Source organism: Plectropomus leopardus, chromosome 11, assembly GCF_026936395.1.
Source record: "Plectropomus leopardus strain MGB_pleo_1.0 chromosome 11, ASM2693639v1, whole genome shotgun sequence".
Classification (NCBI taxonomy): domain Eukaryota; kingdom Metazoa; phylum Chordata; class Actinopteri; order Perciformes; family Serranidae; genus Plectropomus; species Plectropomus leopardus.
In genome coordinates, this window is record NC_142186.1 from 27,346,743 (window position 1) to 27,367,081 (window position 20,339).

The 20,339-nt window shown below is 40.2% G+C and overlaps 1 protein-coding gene across 4 annotated transcripts in view; it reads right to left on the bottom strand.

Annotated features, from left to right (window-relative positions):
• The window catches only part of kcnn3 (potassium intermediate/small conductance calcium-activated channel, subfamily N, member 3), an 81,967-nt gene that overhangs the window by 35,709 nt on the left and 25,919 nt on the right, over nt 1–20,339 (bottom strand). For all 4 annotated transcript variants that reach the window (XM_088084488.1, XM_042490034.2, XM_042490033.2 and 1 more), the window contains one exon: nt 15,647–15,742. In XM_088084488.1, the coding sequence (XP_087940614.1) occupies nt 15,647–15,742 (96 nt within the window). The remainder of the gene's footprint in view (nt 1–15,646; nt 15,743–20,339) is intronic.

Below are 20,339 nucleotides of genomic sequence, written 5' to 3' on the forward strand. Positions count from 1 at the left end.
AATTAAATGAACATGAACGACTGCAATATTGATGTTTAAAATGCTCAAATAAAACAAAGCTGTACATCAAATCAAGAGCTTCCTAAACTAAAAGCGGCCTCCACTTTTGAAGAGCTGTTCGCAATGCAAGTACCCTCCAGCAGCAGCCTGTGAAAAACTCCCCTTAAACGTTGTGGCTGCAGACAGTAAAACAGAGATCACTCGTCACCATCATCCTTTGTTTGGAAGTATTTTGGACTTAAGACAGAACAAATAATATGCAATGCGTGCATGAGAGTTGATTTTGTACTGCTTTTCTAACATTTACTCAAACACCCATAAAAGTAATGCTGCAGCATGTCACGGTACCATGACTGCTGAGAGAGGTCACTTACCTCTCTTACACAAACATACAAATTATGGATAAATATACAAATGTGGAATGAGTATCATTAGTGCGTTTACATAACTAGTACAGACACCAATCTTCTCCGGGATTTTAAAAAAATATTTAAAAAATAATAATATGACAAGAAAAAAAAGGGGAAACAAATAAACAAACAACAAAAACCAAAACACACAACCCACTCAACCTAGACACCAAATAAGTCAAAGGATTCTATTACACTGTTGTTTTCTCCAAATATTGAATAAATTGTTGCCACATGGTATCAAATCATTTCACCTGTTTGTTTCTAATATATCTTATCCTCTACAGCTCAAATTGTGATCTCAATAATGTTAAAAATAATCATGACTGTCATTTTGGCCATAAAAGTGCGTCCTTACTAAACAGTTCACTAAAAGATTTTCAGAAAACATTTGAGTTAAGTTTCTGATTGTTTTTTGCTGCTGTGCTGCGCTCTGATTCGATCAAATGCCATTAAAGCAGTAGGAAGAGGGGGAGGCACATGTTTTTTTTTTTCAGACTATAAGTTTCATGTATTTCATCCAGAATATAGGGCCAAATTCTGCAAAAAAGACTCAAAGTTATTTTCATAAAAGTTACCAACAATAGATTTAAGGACATAAAGTACTTTTCCCCCTGAAATGAGGTATTCTGTTTGGACAGTCAAATTTTTTAACCATGTTTCAAGGGATTTTCTGGAGATTAATTTCTGTATCAAGCATCCTTTGGGGCTGAAAAATGAAGCCAACATGGAAATGCCAAAACCTGCACTTCTTTTAATGGCCACTTGAGACAGGCTCCGAAATCGAGTCAATCCCCATAGACCCCCATGTTAAAATGCCAAACTTTACAGCAGAATTAAATCATGTTTACAGCCTGGTACAAAAACGGTTTTGTTCTTTGTAGCTATCTCAGCCTTTGATAACTGCAGGGGGATGAATTTTTATATAACTCACCCATTTACATTTTATTAGGGCTTAAAGTTTCGCATATTTAAGGGCAGACTACTTTGAGTGACAGACTATCTGCCTGTCCTTGGCTCCTCAGTCAGATCCACCCCTCACTCCTCCACAGTGCCACCCTCTCACCAAAATATGATCACTCCTGGCTCCAAAATACCAAGATGGCCAAAATGCCAAACTTGAGGCATCTAGCATCCATATGTCAACTTTATTTTCAATTCTGCCATGTGTGTTAGACATACAAGAATCGAAAATTTGTTTCTCTTCAGATTGACGGTGCAACGAAAAAGTACGAAAATAAAGAGAAAATAAAGAATAAAAAATACAGACATAGAATTAAATAAGTACCAAAACAGTACTAAAGACATACCAGAAAGAAAGTCATTTAAGTCAAAGTCAATATAAGACCTAATGTTTTTACATACACACACTATAAATGTATTCACATATGTGCTATATGGTGCATGTGGTGGGTGCAAAGGGCAACATAATGCTTCAAAAAAATCAAGAAAAAGAACTGCACTTGATTGTAAAATATTTCTCGGGTCATTGATTTACACTGGAAAGATGTTTGAATCCTGCAAATTATCTGTGCAACTGCATGTAGTAAAATAAAATCACATTCATAGAAGTCAGTTGTTAACAAAAAGGCCCGGTTTGGAGATCGTTGCAGTGGATAGAAAACGTTGAATAGAGAAAGAAGGAAGCACAACATACTGTAGTTCCTAGAGAGAGAGGCCGGGGCACAGTGAGAGAAATGAGGAACTCCCCTGCTGTAAATCAGCTCTGCCTCGAGTAACAGCCGGTGCTAACAATTGCTCTTTACCACATGATTCATCTCGAGGGCTTTTAGCCCACACAAACATTTATTTAGGAAAACAAAAAACTACAATAACAGGTCAAACGTCTGAACAAGCGGCTATGGCAGCTCGCCGCTCTGTGCCACAGCCAACTGGTCACTGTCAGACTGAAGTGCTGCCACTTCCTCAGCCACCTATGGACTCACACACACACACGCTACATGCTTCATTGCTATCTTTATCCAGCTCAGCAGGATGTATGTGTTTCCCTTGTTCTGCCGTTGTAACACGCGTGTGTGCACATGTAGCCGACATGTGTGCACACACGAATGAAGCCTACGCACATGCCTGAGTCATTGTGTAAGCTATCATTTGAACCGAGGGTCAAACGCTGCCTGTATTCTTTAATGATTTCAGTGAGCGTGCGTGTGTGTGTGTGTATGTGTACTGTACTTGTGTGTATTTGTGTATGCCTGAGTGAGTTTGAGAGAGAGTGTGCAGACCCAGCCTCGTCATGGTGACTGTTGCCAAGGCGACAACATCAAAGAGCAGCCAAGCTTAATTAGGATCCCCAGTGAGAGAGAGAGAGAGAGAGAGCGGGAGGAAGAGGGAGGAAGAGAGTCAAAAAGAGAGAAACGCAGTAAGAGACGAGGAAAGAAGAAAGAAAAAAGGGGATACAGGGAATAAGACGGAGAGGTGCGCGACAGAGAGTGAAGAGGTACAGAGAGGAGAGCAGAAGCAGGCTGTCGAACACTTGTAAAGGTTTGTGTGTGTGAGTGTGTAGTCACATTTTGGAGACAAAAATCGAGTCGCACAGTCACATTATGGGGACTCAAATTCTGTTTGGGGACAAAAAGCTCGTTCCCTTAAAATAAACTGCTGAATTTCAGGGTAAAGACTTGTTTCACGGATAAAGTTAGGTTTAGAAGTGGAGTTGGCAGTAGTTCTCCAGGCAATTAATGTAAGGCAATGCAATGTCCCAACTCAATTGTTAGGAAAAATGTTGGTATAATAATACATGAATTTAATATTGGTATTGTGACTTTCTGCAAACATTTACACGTTATTATGTAATGAACATGTTAAACGTCACTGTGGTTTATGTGTGGTTAGGTTTAGGCATGAAACCATGAGGTTATGGTTGAGGAAAACATCAAATTCTGGATCAAAGGGGGATATATTGTATGAAATTGAATATAAGTATGTTTTCTTTAGTGTATAATCACCTGAAAAAGGAATTCTCTGGTTTTTTAAACCTTAGAATGGTTTATATCTACACAGCAAGTTGGTCTTCGTCCACAAAGTCCATCAAATTGCATCGCAATGTTTCTAAAGTAGCCCTGAATGGACAAACCAAACACTTGCTTTAGATAGGGCCATATGAATTTTTTGCATTGGATACTGTAGTCAGCCCCTCTGTGACGAGCAGCATCGGAGAAACACTGATTTATAATGTGAAACTGCCTTTTTCGGTGTTTTCACCAGTTTAAAACACCATGCCCATTGGTTTAGAGGAGGAAAAGACCTCTGTTGATAATTCGGGTTCCTGAATAATGAACACTTAAGGAATTCTAACTGGGAGACGGTTCAGGTGGTTGCAATCTGCAATCCTTCATGCTAGATAGCACTTAATCCCCTCAATCTTACACATTTCTTTTTTAAAATACCTAACTTTGGGGACACAATCCAGGCTGAAAAACACCTGCTTTTCCTGTCTAAACAGCAACTGAAAACACAGCAACAGGACGCTACAAAACATCCACATTTGGTACCTAACAACAGCTGAAAACACAGCAATGACACACTAAATCTCAACCGGTTTAGTTATTTGTTGGTCTGAAACAGTGGTCTGCAGCTTTGCAGCAGTATTGTCTTGGTGTGTCAGGGCATCCATCCTCCGGAAGTCACCTCATATATTTCGGCACAAAAAATTGATATGCCACATATAAAACGTGCAAATGTGACATGATCTTGGTTTGCAAAGGCGTGCCATGCCAACATTTTCTTCTGTGCTCCCCTAGGTGACAAAAATAGGTTTCTGTCTGTGTGCGTGCTTCTTTGAGCCACAGAGAAAGGCAACAAACTCCATGTATATTCATTCACACTTTCAGTACATTGCTTTTTGTCTGCAATTGAGACATCACTCCTTCTTTCACTCCTGTCATTCTCTTAACCTCCGTCTACCTTCTCATTTTTGTCTCCTTCCAAGCTCCCTCCCTGCGCTTCCTCCTTGCTCTGAATGACATCTCTCGAAATCAAAACAGAGGTGATCCAGTTTCTTGCCACTGGAGGAAATGAGTGGCTCTCCCTTCCTCTTCCCTCCACTCTCCTGTCCCCATCCTGTTCTGTCCTCCCTCGCGCTCCTGCTGTCGGTCTTTTCCTGGCTAAATCGCCATGAGGAAGGGATAAATAATTAAATTCCATTAGGAGAGTAATCTGTCAATGGGAGTGAGTGAGTGCCACTGCCCCAACAAGACCAGGACAGAGGGAGGGGATGAGGGAGGAAGAGGAAAAGTAGGTAGGGATTGTCTATGTGTGTGTCTATGTGTGTGTGTGTGTGTGTGTGTGCGAGCGTGCATGTGAGGGAGTTCAAACTGTCAAATCTATCAGGGGAGAAACAGGGAGTGAGGTCAGGGAGCAGCTAAACTAAATAACCCAGGACATAAAGAACAAGCCCACAGGGAAAAACAAACAAGATCATGGAAAATCTTCTGTTATTTTCTTAATTTTAACAAAATGTGGCATCGCAGGGCAGAGGGCAAGGGACGAGGAAAGACAACAGAGAGCCGACAGGACAGAAGGAGGGCAAAGTAAAAGAAACAAAACAAAACAGAAAAAACAGGCCAGTGGGAGGGAATGGAGACAAAAAAGGAGATATGTCTGAAAATGACAGCACCAAAGATTCGCTGAGGGCTCTTCACAGGTGGAGGTGTGAGGTCAAAGAAGAGTCTCTCCAACGCGACCATTCCCCTGTGCTACACCTGCAACCTGCTGGAGGAGTTTGTCGCCTCTCCTCTTTAGCCATCCACCCGTGCCTCGACCCCTCCCAGTGCCCAGGGCCATCGTACCTTGGTAATCACGTTAAGACCCTGATTGCAGATGCCTCTCATCACGGAACCAGACACAGCACTGGGCAGACTCTGCCAAGCGTGCAAGCGAGACATGCAGAGGCAATTTCACACACATGCATGCGCACACACATCTAGACGGGGCTGTCAGATGCAGTACAGACTCTCAAAAAGAAGTAGTTGCAGGCAAATCAGCCTCAAGTCGGCGTTTCTCACAGGGGGGTAAAAAACTAACCTGGGACGGAGACGACCCTAATCACTGAGGAACACGGTGACGGAGTGAACACTAAAAAGCATGCACACATACTTTTACACACACACACACACACACAGTCGCACCTCTGGGAAATTTCTGCATCCTACAGCATGGAAATCCCTCGAAAAAAAAAAAAACTGGGGCGAGACAGACACACACACACAAGTACAGATTCGCAGATTCGTGAATATGCAGAGAGGGGTAACACGCTTTCCTTGACTGTAATTGCAGCTCTGAGGGAACACCCCTGTGGCTGTTTTTACACAGAGTAAGGAAGGGGAGAGAGGGTGTCAGCGAAGTGAAAAGGAAGCGTTGGAAGGTGCGAGAGATGAGGGAAGGTTCACGGCTTGCCACGAGAAAGTCTAAAAACAGCAGCTGGGAGACAGTGAAGAGAGGATTCCACCAGGAATCTCCTTTGTTCGATGCAAACACAGAAAGCAAACTGTGTTACTAAAAATGGCCAAAGGCTAACAAGACACAAATGGCATCTTATAAATTAACATTTCCTGGAAATATGTGAGTGAAATGCTTCCTTCATGTCAGTATAAGGAGGATGTTTTGCTCTACTTCGCTGTCATTTTCTCTTCCATTATAGTTCCTCGAGCGGATGTACATTATGCGCAATCTGCAGAACATGACATCATGAAATGAATGCCCAAGTTTTAGACTGACTTTGAAGAATCCTTTTTGGAAAACTACTGCGCAACACTTTATTTTTCCCTAATTCCATCTGCTTGTCTTTGAGTGGCTGAGAGTGCCAAGCTGGTGTCTTCGTGATCAATGCACTGCTTCTAAAATGCTCCAAAAGTAACCAAATAACACAGTTCACTAATGCTTAAAGTGCACTAATGGACTGGAGAAATATCCTTTTCTCACACACTCTCTCTCAGAGTTTCTATTTGATTAATTTCAACGACAATTCAATTTTGCCCTCTCACATCTGAATTTCTTGCAGGTTTACGAGCCAAAATGAATCCTTTCCTTTTAGAGTTTGTGTGAAGAAATGAAGAGAAGGCCAGTGGTGAGCTGGCAGTTAGAGTCACGCAACAAGCCAGAACATCAAATACAAGAACATGTATGCACGGACGTCCCTGGATGCTGCATGAAACACATGAAAAATACATTTGCAAATAGTTTTTTAAGCAAACTTTTATCCTGATTTTGACCATATGAATCATTTATCATCTGATTATTCACTTGGAAACTGTGGGTCATAATAGCAGCTGTGTTTTCTTGGTTTAGACCAATGAAATATTTAATCCTCCATCTCCATTATTCCTGACCAACCTCAGCCAATTGGACATAATGTTAACTCAAACTAATAGCGTGAGCTTGCACAGATTGGACAGTCAATCAAAGCACTCTCAAAATGTCTCCTGAGTTCACAGCGGTGATAACAATCTCTGCTCGAATTCTAATAATATCTGTACCATGATAGTCTCCATCTGTTTTCTGTTGTCTAAACATAGACACAAAGAATTATCTTTCAAAGCCGTACACAAAAAGCAAGGTTAAACCCAATTATAAGAAATGAAAGCAGCACATTGTCAACTGCCGTGATGAAACCAAGATTACAGAATCTCACAATACTGATTTATGTTGATGTTGCAGAGTTAAAAAAGCTAAGGTGTTCAAGCCGTGATCATTCTGTATTTATTCAGCTGTTATTCAGTGCTCAGCACAATGATCAGGCCAGTGTTCAGTGGCCCTTTTGTCCTTAAAATCTCTGCTAAGATGTCTTTTTCCGATCTAAGCTTGTGAGGGAAATTCTCAAATAGATTTTAGAGGTAGGTACACTGAATGAATTGTCACAACCCAAAAGCAAAGGGTAATTTTACATGTTTTAAAGAATGATCAGTCATCCAGATGGGTGGTAACAACATGACTGTTACATGAGTGCAGAGTGGTGGCATTTACCTAGCCAGTGGGATTTACACGCACATGCACACACATGCACGCACAGCCAGACCGTCTCTCAAAACAACAAAGAAGCTCGGATAACAACCCGCACTGTGTGATTTCAGGGAAGATGGGGCGGCAGTGTATGGACACAACAGCTTTTAGCTCTCTGATATGGTGTATTACCCTCTTTAATGTACATGGGCCTCATATTTTATTGGTTTGCATCGTTGTTTATATTTTTAATAGTTGTGCTGTTTCATCTGTAGCAGATATTTGTTATAGAAATGAAAAGAATTTCCATTATGAATCACCAATTAATTTTTCATTAATTTATAGTATTTAATACAATTGTAAATACCCCAAATCTAGATATTTTTGTACAGTTAATGTGGTAAAAGGTCTCAAACCCACCTGTGCTGCAACGCTGATGAAATCTAATGAGTAAATACTAAAAGATGATGAGATGCTCTTTTAGGGATAATATATTTTTGATTCAGCTAAAACTCCGGCTGCATTTTGTACAAGTTTAAAGAAGACTTTTTAGATTAGTTTGCTCAAAGAGGCATGTGAGTACAACCAGGAGAACGCAACAGACTTGAGAAATTTTGGTAAGAATCAGAAGCCATCCCAGAAAAATGTTGGAAAAATGTGGAACATGGCTGATAACTGTGAAAATCTAACATTTGGGTATTTTAACAGCAAACAAGTCACTGTTAAAAGATTAAGAGAATTTGGAAACACGCTTATTTCCTCTGATTTAATCTAAACCTACAGTAGACTAATGAAAATCAGTCACATTAACATTTTTTTCTTTTCCTTTTTGCACTTGTTTGAACTTTTTTTAACTTTCCAGTTTGCTATATTAAAAATGAAAAAATAGAAAAAAAACCCAGTATGTCAATGTGGCTCAGCTGACTAAGCACAACTGAAAATGGCAGTGTTCTCACCCAGAATCAAAGACATTTCCTAAGTCAGATTTGTCATTTTTCACAGGGACAAACTTTAAATCACACTTTTGATACTCGTTCATGTCATTTACAGCATGCCCCCACTTGTTTTACACACACAACAATTATCTCTCTTCCATTACAAGATCGTTCCTGTCTATGCTTAATCAGAACTCAAATTATTTTCTTTGATGGCAGTCTACATTGATTGGTTTTTTTCCTTATTTCATGCTGAGCTCAATTGGTTTGAGCCGACAGATTAGAAGAGACAGCGAAGATGAAGCGAGGGGAGGAAGAGGAGAGAACATCCACAAGAGGAAGGCAGAGAGGAAAGACGCGAGAGATGAATGAAAAGGGGACAAGATAAAAGTTTTTAAAAAAACCCAAAACAAAACAGTGAGGGTTTTTCAAGGGTGAGAAAAGCAGGCGAGTGCTGAAGTACAACAGGAGAAGGGTAAATAGGTGAGGAAGCTGAATGCTGAGTAACAAGGCAGGAGAAGAGTCAGAAAGAAAGGATGTGAAACTCAACAACGAAATTGAATTGAAGCCCGGTGGAGAAGAAGGGAGACAGATCTAATCTGATAATGACGAAGAAGCAGGAGAAGAAAGACAGAAAAAAAGAAAGAAAAAGAGAAAGACACTGATGGTGGTAAACAAAAAGTACTGCAAGATAAAAGACATGAGGAAGGAGAGAGAAATGGAGATCAGAGTGAGAGAGACAGAAAGGTGGTATAAATGCCAGCTAAACCAGATAACATCATTCTGATCTCTTGTGTCTCTGCCTCTCCAACATTTTGTGCAAATGTGTGTGTGTGTGTGTGTGCGTGCATGTAATATCCTGTTACATGCAGGGCAAAATGCTCCAGCAGAGTGTGTCGTAATCTGAGAATGAGATCTTTATTGAACAATGCCTTTCATTTCGCACAGCATTACTTCCCATGGTGTGTGTCTCGCTGTGTGTTTGTGTTCGAACCAGCCAACAATAAAAAGCAGAGACAAACTGGCACTTCTTATGCTGCTCATGTATATAAGCAAACGGGCTTTGCACCAGCAGGCAGGTACTCAATAACAAACTTAACATGCATGTAATGAAACATGCGTCTGGTTTCAGGTGGAGGCTGCACATATGAAAGTGGTTTTGCGTGCACTCTGGGATTCTGCACGCTGTCACTCTGCTGTTATCAAACTAAAATGGAAGGAGGCTATGCCTGTCTGTGTCTGTCCTTCGGTTTTCTCAACTGTTCATCCGATTGACTTCACACTTGGTGGTTGTTTTGCTGAGGACGTGCAGCGTTGAGTGTGAGCTCTTGAGATGTACGAGACATATCTGTAAGTAGAACATTATGTAGCCACACACTGTGCAGTGTATTGAACGGGGACGCTCTTGAACTGTTCTCGCTGTCCTCATGCACTGTTTGTATGCTTTCCTACGAATAGTAATGCACCAAAATTCAGTTCAGAGTTTTGGAAGGCTGCTATCATGTGACCAATGCATTTAGGTTGGGGCGATGGATGGATCATAAAAAACAGGACTTTTTGAATTATAAAATATATTAGTATAAATATATAGTACAATAGTTTAATATAGTATAAATAAATAAATAATTTTTATTTTTATTTTTTTTAAAAAGGATGTCATTCGCGATTTGTGGGGTGCTAATTTTTAGGATATCATACGAAATGGTATGTGTGCACTTACATAGCATATCAAATGAACTGTGAGAAACACTGAGCTGTTACACTGCCGAACATATTGCTGGGTGAAGTAACTGGGACTGAGGCAGCGACGTGATCTGGACACCTTACCTACACATCAGTCCATGATCAGCCCTCTTTGCCTCTGGCTGTAAATAATTTGGGCAACAGCATCCCTGCCACTTCTGTAGCTTTGCTAACCAGCAAAGTATTTGCTAATGAAGCTTTTGAACACAGTAACTACACTAGCTTGTAACAGTAGCAAGTAGCAAATATTATGGAGTTTCTAAGCACAAAATCCCTACAAAACCCCAAAACAAAACAAAAAACTGTACTATGGCACCTGCCCGGCAACAAACAGCAGACGTACAAAGTTAGTGACCAGCTGATGAACATTATGGAGCTTTTAGCAGCTAAAGAGCCAGATGTTTCCCTCAGAAGTTGGTAGAGACCATAAACTGAGATAAAAGTGAGTAGAAACACAACTACAGATTTGCAAACAAATTTAAAAAATGTTACAAATGTCAATGTTGTGTCAAGAGCTTGTTTCTACTGCAAACAAGCTGCAAAAAAGATGCTAAATTCAGGATTAAGAAGCATTTTATTGAGTAACCAAACATTGTATATTCATTTCGGCGCATAGAATAATTACAGTTTACTCCTTTTAGGTTGTATTTTTGTAATCCTGGCCTTTATTCATGCTAAAAATTCTACGTTGTAGTCACAAACTTAATTTCTGAAGATAAATAGTTTCTGCAACGAGCCACAAGAGAACCTGTGGGCCTAATTTGTATTAAACATACTGTTTAAACTTTGACCAAAGATGATTTGTATGCACAGCTTTCCTGCTGCACAATGAAGAATTATAAGCAGCATTTCAGGTGTGCTCATCTTTGGTTTTATCTCCTAATGAAGTGGTTGAAAGCTGATTATCTGACTTCAGTGTCACCGAGTTGTGTGATTTTCATGAGCACAGTGTTATTATATCCAATAGAAATGATGGCAAGAACTAAGAAAATTAACACTCAAGCTGTCTGCTGCCCCAGGGTACAATGCTTATAAATAATCACCATCCTCAATCGAAGCATTATCTCCAACACCTTGCTGCAATTCCCTCCCATGCACTACCTTCAAAGCACACCTCCTCAAACTCCTCACTTCATTTAATCACAGAAATGATTAACAGAAGACCATTTTTCTCTCTATCGCAATCTTTCTTCTCCCGTCGGCATTAGCGTGCCTGTCACGTGTGGCAACCACAGTGCGCGTGGGAGGATGACTGACTCCGTATGCGAGTGTGACATCAAACTCGTGAGCAGAAACTGGGGCTCTTTTATCAATGAATGCTTAACTGTACGCACACATATCATTGTGAATCTTAATACACAGCAGCTGCCTATTACGGACTGATTACCAGTCTATCAGCCTCTGTGTATGACAGTGAATAAGCAACGGCCATCTAGCTATTGATCCACAGAGGGAGAGCCTGAACCTCAGAGCAGAATGCATCCATCGTCTCCATCACAGACCTGCTGGAAGTCTATTAGACATTTCCAGCAACATCTAAGCTGTGATGTAATAAAAAAAATAAAAAAAGTCACAGCATTAAACTAATATGTGGTGAGATGGATGAGTGTTGCTCCGTGGTTTAGTTGGTGGGAGTAATAGCTAGTGTGGGGGCACTCATTGGGTCCGATTCCCGCAAGGCTCCCATAAATAGTCAATGTGCATCGATTGCAAATGGCTTCAGATGAAAACCTCGGCTAAATGACCATGGTGCCATTATATTAGCGAAATGACAAACAGCAAAACAGATATCAAGAAGCATGAAAGCATTTCTGATTGATTGTTTCAGCCTTGCAAGAGGTTGAGGCTATTTGTGTTTGTGTGCCTTGCCTGCGTGTGTGTGTTTATGTGTTCATCGACTGAATGACAGGGTTGTTATTGTTTGAGTGTGTATTTAACATTCGGTGCGTATCTACCGATGCAAAGCCATGCAGACTGTTTTGTCGATCCCACTAAAACCCTCATTAAGGGTCATTAATTGGCTGGAGCTGACACACACCTGGGTCCCTTGGTCTGTCTCAGGAGCCTGAGGGACGACAACACAGTGTGTACACTGTGGACAGAGATCACATGATTCAATTTATAGAAAAATACTCCTCAGCAAATAGGCGAGGGCATTAAGGAAGTAGTAGTAGAAATATTCTTTCTAGCCAAGAATTGGATGAGAAAATTGATGCAACTCTCATGTCTGTCCACTAAATATGAAGCCGATATTGTTGGTTGCTGTTCTTCTTTGAGTTGGCTGCTAACCAGGGATGGGGATTGTTGATTTTTATTGATACTGATACCATTATCCAGACTCCTTAACGATCCAAGTCATTATCGATACTTTTCTATAATTTGGTGGAAAGGCGACAACACGTTTGCTTTGGACTGAGAGGAGAACTGGTTTTGCTTTTATTGCTTAAAAAATGACTGTTTCTGAACAGAACAAAACAGTTCACGCCTTCAATAATAGAAAGAAAATGTTTATTTGGGTTTTAAAAAAATATTTAATTTTCACACTTAAGTGTTGGTTATTGTCTCCTGTCACTTTTGGTCATGTTTTTAGTGATTAGGAAATAAATCATTGTATTTAAATTTAAATACTTTGAAAAATGATGGCATCAGTAGTTTTAGTATTATAAGATGATGAAAGCTTGTGATAGGACAGTAAACAGGTTGTAATTCCATCTCTACTGTCCATTTAATACTGTCCATTTAATACTGTCCATTTAATACTGTCCATTTAATACTGCTGGGAAAACAAATTTCTCACCTAAACAAGATTATTGAAATTTCTCGCCAAAAACTAAATTTTCTTTTTCTTGATGGTACATTTGAACACATCATGATGATTCTTTTTTTTACCTTTGCCTAACAGTCATTTTTTGAGCCGACCTTGAACACATCACAATGAAACCTCACCTCACCTTTTTATTTAGCCAACTGGCACTTATCTCACCAGTTTCAACTTCGATTTCAACATTGGATTACTATTTTTAACTAACAGGACTTGCTACAAAGTTTGCTTACAACGGCTCCTTTGAGTGGATGATGATGAAGACGGTGCCGGCTGTGTTGCAGCAGCAGCAGACAGAGTTCAGGGAGTTTTTTCTTTTTTAACACGCAGACAGTCAGAGGTACCGTGTTTAGGTTAAATCTGATGTACAACTGATGTATGTGGACCAGTGATTGGATTTAAATGACGTAACTCGAGATGTTATGTTATGTTATAGGACCAGTGGGACTCGACAGCAGTATCAATGAGCTCAAACTTAATTGATTTTTGGGTTTTGAAATAAGCAGAACCAGGTCCTAAATAGAACCAGATTTCGATCTTCATCCCTACTGCTAACTGCTACTAGCTGCTTTTTTTTTGGCGGTGGGCTGCACACATCACATTGTCTAAACGTCACACCTGTCCTGTCCATGGTCTGTCCTGCGGGCTGTCCCTTCTATACAGATGCCCACTCTCTGCTGCCGAAATAAAGGCGAGACAACTCTGTCCCCCAGTTCCCCGATTTTACCTTTAGTAAAGAACTGTGAGGCGGAGTAACCGCTGGACATTTCAGCCTTGTAGAGGCAGTGTAAAAGGGGCTTAAGCTATCCTACTTTGTAGGTAGTTATGCGACCTACAAAGCTCATTACTTAAAGAAAAGTTTTTTCTTGGCCATCTATAGTAACTTCCTGTTTTCTTCACATTGCCTGCAAATAACCTTTTTGCACCTCTTGCCTGCACTTTTGCTATTTTTGATGGTAATTTTAAAAAAAGGATATTATTCAGTAATTAATTTTACATTTTGGATCTTTTCTCTACTTTTTTTAAGTCACTATCCTTTAATATGTGTTATATTTCATTGCTCTGAAAAGCACTTTGAACTTCCAACTGTGTTGTGTGAAATGTGCTATACAAATGTAACTGCTTCGCCTTTCACACAGCCACAAATTGTTGTTCTGACATTTTAACTTCACTCCATAGCGTACTATAACTTTTTGTACGGATAAAACAAAGACGATTTGAAGTGTTAATTGGTGTTATGCTGTGTTCAGACTACTGGTGACATGAAGCTACAAACCGACGCCTGACACTCGCTGCGTGCTGCGTGAGCTGCTAAATGATTTTCAGCACTCCAATGATGCGGTGAAGTGTCAACCAATAATATGCTTTTGTTTCACAATTACCGTTCTATCCAAAAACAGAAAGAAAAACATATTCTCATCATTAACCAAAACGTTTTTCTCAGCATTAAATCGTTAATGAAGCAACTGACATTTTTATACTGTAGATTATTTCACATCCTCTCAAGGTGTTTGAACACACACAAAGGATCATAATGGCATAACTCCCGCTATGTTTACATTACAAGCAACTGTGGCCCAAATCTGATTCTTTTGCTCTTATGTGACACAAATCAGATTTTTAGATCTGGGTCACTATAGACGGTCCTAAATCCAACACATTACCAATCACTGGCTGTGAGATCACTGTGAGAACGGTTGTATCAGAATTCATGTGTGTTTTCCCTCCACAGCCTTGGTTTTTACACATCATACTTCGCTATGCAGGTGCAGATCATTCACCACACAATGTTGGAGTGATCTGTTAAAACTTCAGGGAACTGCTGTAACCGTACTGCTGCCGTGGTAGGCTGCCCTAGCCACTAGCCAACAGAAGCCGACTGCCAGATGCTTTCTGGTGGGGATAGCTTGAGTACATGCCCTTACAGTGTTGTCTTGAGGTGCTGACAGTAGGTAGGTTTCCATTACAGATTTGTGCAAAACTTAAGCGATATTTTTGAAATGTCGATAAAACACAATTGCAAAATGACTGTGCTTCAATTGGGTGATGTTATGCGACTTCTCCTCTTACAATAACATTCCAAGAAGCATGGCGTTGGATGCTGAAAACATTGGCTTTATTTCAGCCATCGCACCAGGCGTCATTATTTCCAATCGAAGGCAACATGGGTCTGTTACTTATATGTGGGAGCGGCCACGTATGAGGGATTTCTGGGAGGTGAAAGTCCACAGTTTCATAGAGGAATTGTGGATTCAAAATTTCTGGATGATCTGCTCAACTTTTGAAGAGTAACATTTTTTGTAGCGCCTGCTGCATCATGCCTGAGGGAACCAGTTCCTACCGACAAGCGCATAGCTAATAACTATCACGTGACCTATCAAAGCAAAAAAAAAAGTGTTTCCATTGCAGTTTTGTGAAATATGGCTGTTTCAAGTCTCCTGAAATACCACCTCATGGGAGCGTAAAACCTTTTTTTTCCAAAACTGACTTGTTTCAATTAGCTGTATTTTATATTCACGATCTCAATTTGACCAATTTGAGGTTTAATGGAAACCCGCCTTGTGATATTGCAATGCAGCAGTGGACAGAAAGCCCATTTGTACGACAGCCCCAAAATAAACACCTGCTGCTTTAAAGGGCCATTTCTCAAGAGATACGCACATGGTTGTTTTGCAAATGTGACATTTTTTGTTGTTTTTCCAGGTGTGTCATGTTATAAGTTGGACGTGATGCGGCCCTATATAGAGGTAAATGTCTGCCCGTGGTTGCATGTGTTTTACCTGAACTTCCCGTGCATGGTATGCAATGATGAGGCCCAGCAGGATGACTGTGGACAGGCTGATCAGACACTTCAGGGCCAGAGAATACATGGAACTCTGCAGAGGGAAAATAAACACTTTTAGAAAACAAAGAGCACAAGCATATTTTAAGTGCATTTTGCCATGATGGTTGTTTCATGACAATCAAGAGCACAATGATAAAAAAGATCTATGAAAGATCCCACACTCATGATAGTCCACCTTCTGTCACAAGTCTGGTTCAACTTGTCCCAAACGTCACACCATGTCCTCTAATATGGCTTTTGTATTGTAGCTACACCTCCCCGGCACAGACAATAAGAACCAAGCAGACTTAAAAGCGCTGAGCAGAAGTAGAACAGTAGTCTTCCACCCGTCAATATCACTGCAGCCGAGCTTTAAATCCTCTGCTTGTCTGCTTTCATTTGGCTTATAATCAATGCACTGGGGAACTTTCAATCAATACAACTCATAGCACTTCAGTGGCTTCTTTAACCCTCTTACCTTACACATTCAGAACACAGCAACCAGTTATCATTCGCACATATACGCATCCGTATATAAGCACATTTACACAAGAAACACACAACTGCACACACTTGAAGATGTGCAGATGCACCTAATCTACATTAAGATACAAAAATGATACAGCAAAAAGAAAATGTGTCTTGGAGTGTTTTTCTTTTTGAGTTCATGTGTTCATTTCAGAATATATTATTTTCATAGCATGTTTGTTCATGTGTGAACCAAATGTGCATCGGGAATGAATAAATTAATGAATCATTTCAGGTGCCATTAACATCATCAGAGAGGAAAAGGAGCCAGAGCACCAGGTATCACAACTACAGAAAAAAAAAAGGTGTTTAAAAGCTGAAATAATAAAAACGGCATGCACGTTAACAATTTAAACACAGCTTATCTCATTTCTTTGGCCACGGGGTTTGTTCATTCATGCCTTCTGAAACACCCTGGTGTGCAGACAAAAGAAAGATTTTGTGGGAAAAATGTAACTCAATTTCACCTTCTGTTATTTTCGCTTTCACCTAATCCATAATTGTCATGCATCAGGAAACCTTGTTAGCCATGCTGGTGGCATGGCTCTCTGGGGATGGCAATGTCAGTCTGTCTGACTGACTTTGGTCCATACTGAAATGTCTACAATCGAAATTTTCTACACACACTCATATTCCACTCAGGATGAATCCCACAGACTTCAGTTGTCCTCTGACCTTCCATCTAACACCACTGAGTCAAAGTTTTTACTTATTTATTTATTCTAGCAACACCAGGAGGTTAACATTTATTGCTCGGAGTGAAAAGTTTCGACAATTATAGGATGTATTGGCATGGCCATTTGTTACAGACATTCATGTTTCCGCAAGATGAATCAATCAGACTTAACTCATCCCTTGACTTTCCCCTTGCACCACCATGAGGTTGACATTTTTGGTTTTAATTTAAATATCTCAATAGCCATTAAAAAGATTATCGTAAAAGTTGGTGAAGGTATGCATCATCCCCAGAGGATTTCCTCCCTATTTAGTCTGTGTGTTTCCCTCTCTCTGTGTCAGTTTGTCTTTGTACTGAGTGTCAAGTGTTTCAGGAATTTTCCTGGTGTTAAGTGTTCCTGGTGTTTTACCAGTAACCTGTTTTTTTGAGTGTTTTTTTTGGCAAGTAAAGGCTGTTTTTTGGATCAGATCTCTGATTCGTGGTATCACGTCTTTTTGCCTTTGGTTTCTCAGTCGTTCCAGTATTTAAGTGTCAATTTTTTGTTTAGAAAGCTTTTTCAGACTGTCAAATATTTATTTGATAATTCAGATTCTGCATGCATATGAAAAATGTCAGAAATCAGCAGTGAAAGAAAAACAATAACTTTGACTCATTTTCTAAACTTCAGAAGTAAAACTCGCTGCATTCGGTGCTTTTATTTCTAAAAGCCACAACCACTTCATGGATTCATTTCTCTACATCGAATCAAGGACTGTGCTTGAATTGCAGAACACAATACAGCAAAAATCCAAAGTGCATTCCTATTCAAGATCACATCAACAGCCTGCTGCTCTCCTTGAGAGAAGAGTTGAGCCACCATAAAGACTGCAGCATCTCACATCAAATATTTCAGCCGTTAAGTAGGATGCTGTTAAGCATTCATCGCCAAACAGTCTCTTAATCGCAGGGTGCACACAGAGTTTAGACACATATTACTCAACTTTTCCTTCATGACGTTATTAAGCAGAATCATTGCGTTTGGGGTTCATGAATATATATTGCAAGTTAGCCTCCTGGAAAATAGAGTGTGTTAGTGTGTTACTGTGTCTGTTTAGTGTCTCAGTAGATGCTTCATGGCCTTAATGGTATTAATGGTATTAATTCAACATCACAAAACACTCAAACAGGCATGCACGCACACACACACACACACACACACACACACACACACACACACGCACGCACACACACACACACACACACACACACACACACACACGCAGTCCAGTTTGTTAATCCTCACAGTCACCCTCAATTGAGTATTGCTTTTTTGCAATAACTATCAAAATCCGAGAGGGCTGAAAATGAGACTGGCTGCCCTTTCTGCCATTTAACACACAAACACACCACAGACTCACAAGGCGAGCATTAAGTTACTGTTGTTCATTTGCTGGTCATATCAGTGTGGTTATGGGCCACTGCACAACACTGGGAAAATACCATCAAGCTTTAGCTCTCTGCTGATTCCCTCTATCGGCTTGCCCAAAGCCTTAGCTGTCTCCTGGTTTATTTTTTTTTGCTCGCACTCTTTTCATGTCTTGGTCTGTCTCTCCTCTGCAAACATCTCATTTGTACTCACTGAGGCAAACTAGGTGCTAAAGAAGCCAACATTGTTGTGCTAATGAGAAAAATGCAGACTTGTATTTCAGCAGCGTATCTGTTTGAACTCACAGTCAGGTGAGCTGAAATGTGATTCGCTTGGAGTTTACTTCCCCTCTTTCTCTCTCGCTCTTCTCGTTTACCTCCAGCTGTCTTTTGGACGCTCACTTTTTTTCAGTCTTGCCCATCACACTGTCAGAAGCATTTTGTACTTCATTTACTCTACCGAGTATATAGTGAATGATTCAGCTGTGACAAAGATGTATGTACGCAAATGCTTGCCTTCTGTTGTTTCGTTCTTTTTATACCATGACCGCTGAGAATTCTCGATTCTAATTGGCTGGCAGGGGTCCATTAGTTTCTAGTAACTGCATCTGGTGCAGGTTTTAATAAACTTGGATTAAAGACAGCAAGAAAGCTTAAGGTTTATGCATACGTCAATGGGGATGTGGATGGCTGCAGACTTGAATGTGGACAGCAGATGCACGCAAGCTTCAATACAATCTGTGGCAGAAAACAAGATGGGACACGACAAGAAGAAGAGCTTTCTTTTTTTGGCTGAATATCAAGAAAAAATTTTATAAAAGACCAAGCATCCACTTTACTTTTCTTGCCAAGAGTTAGAGAAGAAGATCGATACCACTCTCATATCCTTGTGTTAAAGGGACAGTTAAGCCAAACACTGAAAAGACATATTTTTCCTCTTACCTGTAGTGCTATTATTTAATTTAGATTGTTTTGGTGTGAGTTGCAGAGCGTTGGAGATATTGGTCATAGAGATGTCTTCCTTCTCTTATACACATACAATACACATGCAATATTGTGGAGCTAAATGGCACTCAGCTTGTGGTGCTCTGAAAAACTCAATGGCAATGTCTCTTTCCAGAAATCATCACCCAGCTACTCGAGAAAATCCAAAGATCTTGTTGAGTGCAGTTTCTTTTCATCAGTTTCTTCAAACTACACCCACCAACTATATCACCATGCAGAGTGAAGTGTGCATCTACTGCTTGCTCAACTAGCACCACTGAACTGGTGTTACAGCTCAGCCAAGGAGGACGCCATTAATGTTTCCAATTCATGTTGTCAAAAGGCAAGTCTCTCGTCCATTTGATGCATGCCTCCCTCTGCGCAGTAATACGATTTGTGGGTGTAGCTCGTGTAGAAAATAGTTCCTAAATGGAACTGCTCACAACAAGGTCTGTTGATTATCTGGAGTAATTGGATCATGATTTAGGATCTCTTCCGTCGATTTCACATTGAACACCACAAAACAAGGTCTGTAGATTGTAAGACTAGAAGCAGGAGTAAAACAGCTGTCTTGCTTTGTCCAAAGTTAAAAAATAAACCTACCAACACCTCTATAGCTCACAAACTACTACTTTTTGACCGTGTGCAGAGATTTCATTCCTTGAAAACAACAATATGTGCTTTTTTTATGGGTGAAATAAACAGTATTAACTTGTTTCTGATGAACAGCAGGTGAGCAGGGCACCCTTTCGGAATCTTATTGTCTCATTGTGGTTGCCAGGCAACCAGCAGTGTACAGGTAAATAATCTAATCAATAAAGACTGAATTGTATTGAGCATGCTGGTTCATTGTCAGACTGTCACGGCTTACTGGGACACTTGAATAGAATATTATGGGAACAGAACAGAGCCACAATTCATTTTTATTAATAACACCTGTGTTTTTCCCACTATGACAAGTCCAAATGTCTGCGGTGAAAATGGCTTAGTGCTGTGCAGACAGGCAAAATGTTGGTTATCAGGAAACAGCAAAACAACGTGCAATTCCATTAAAACC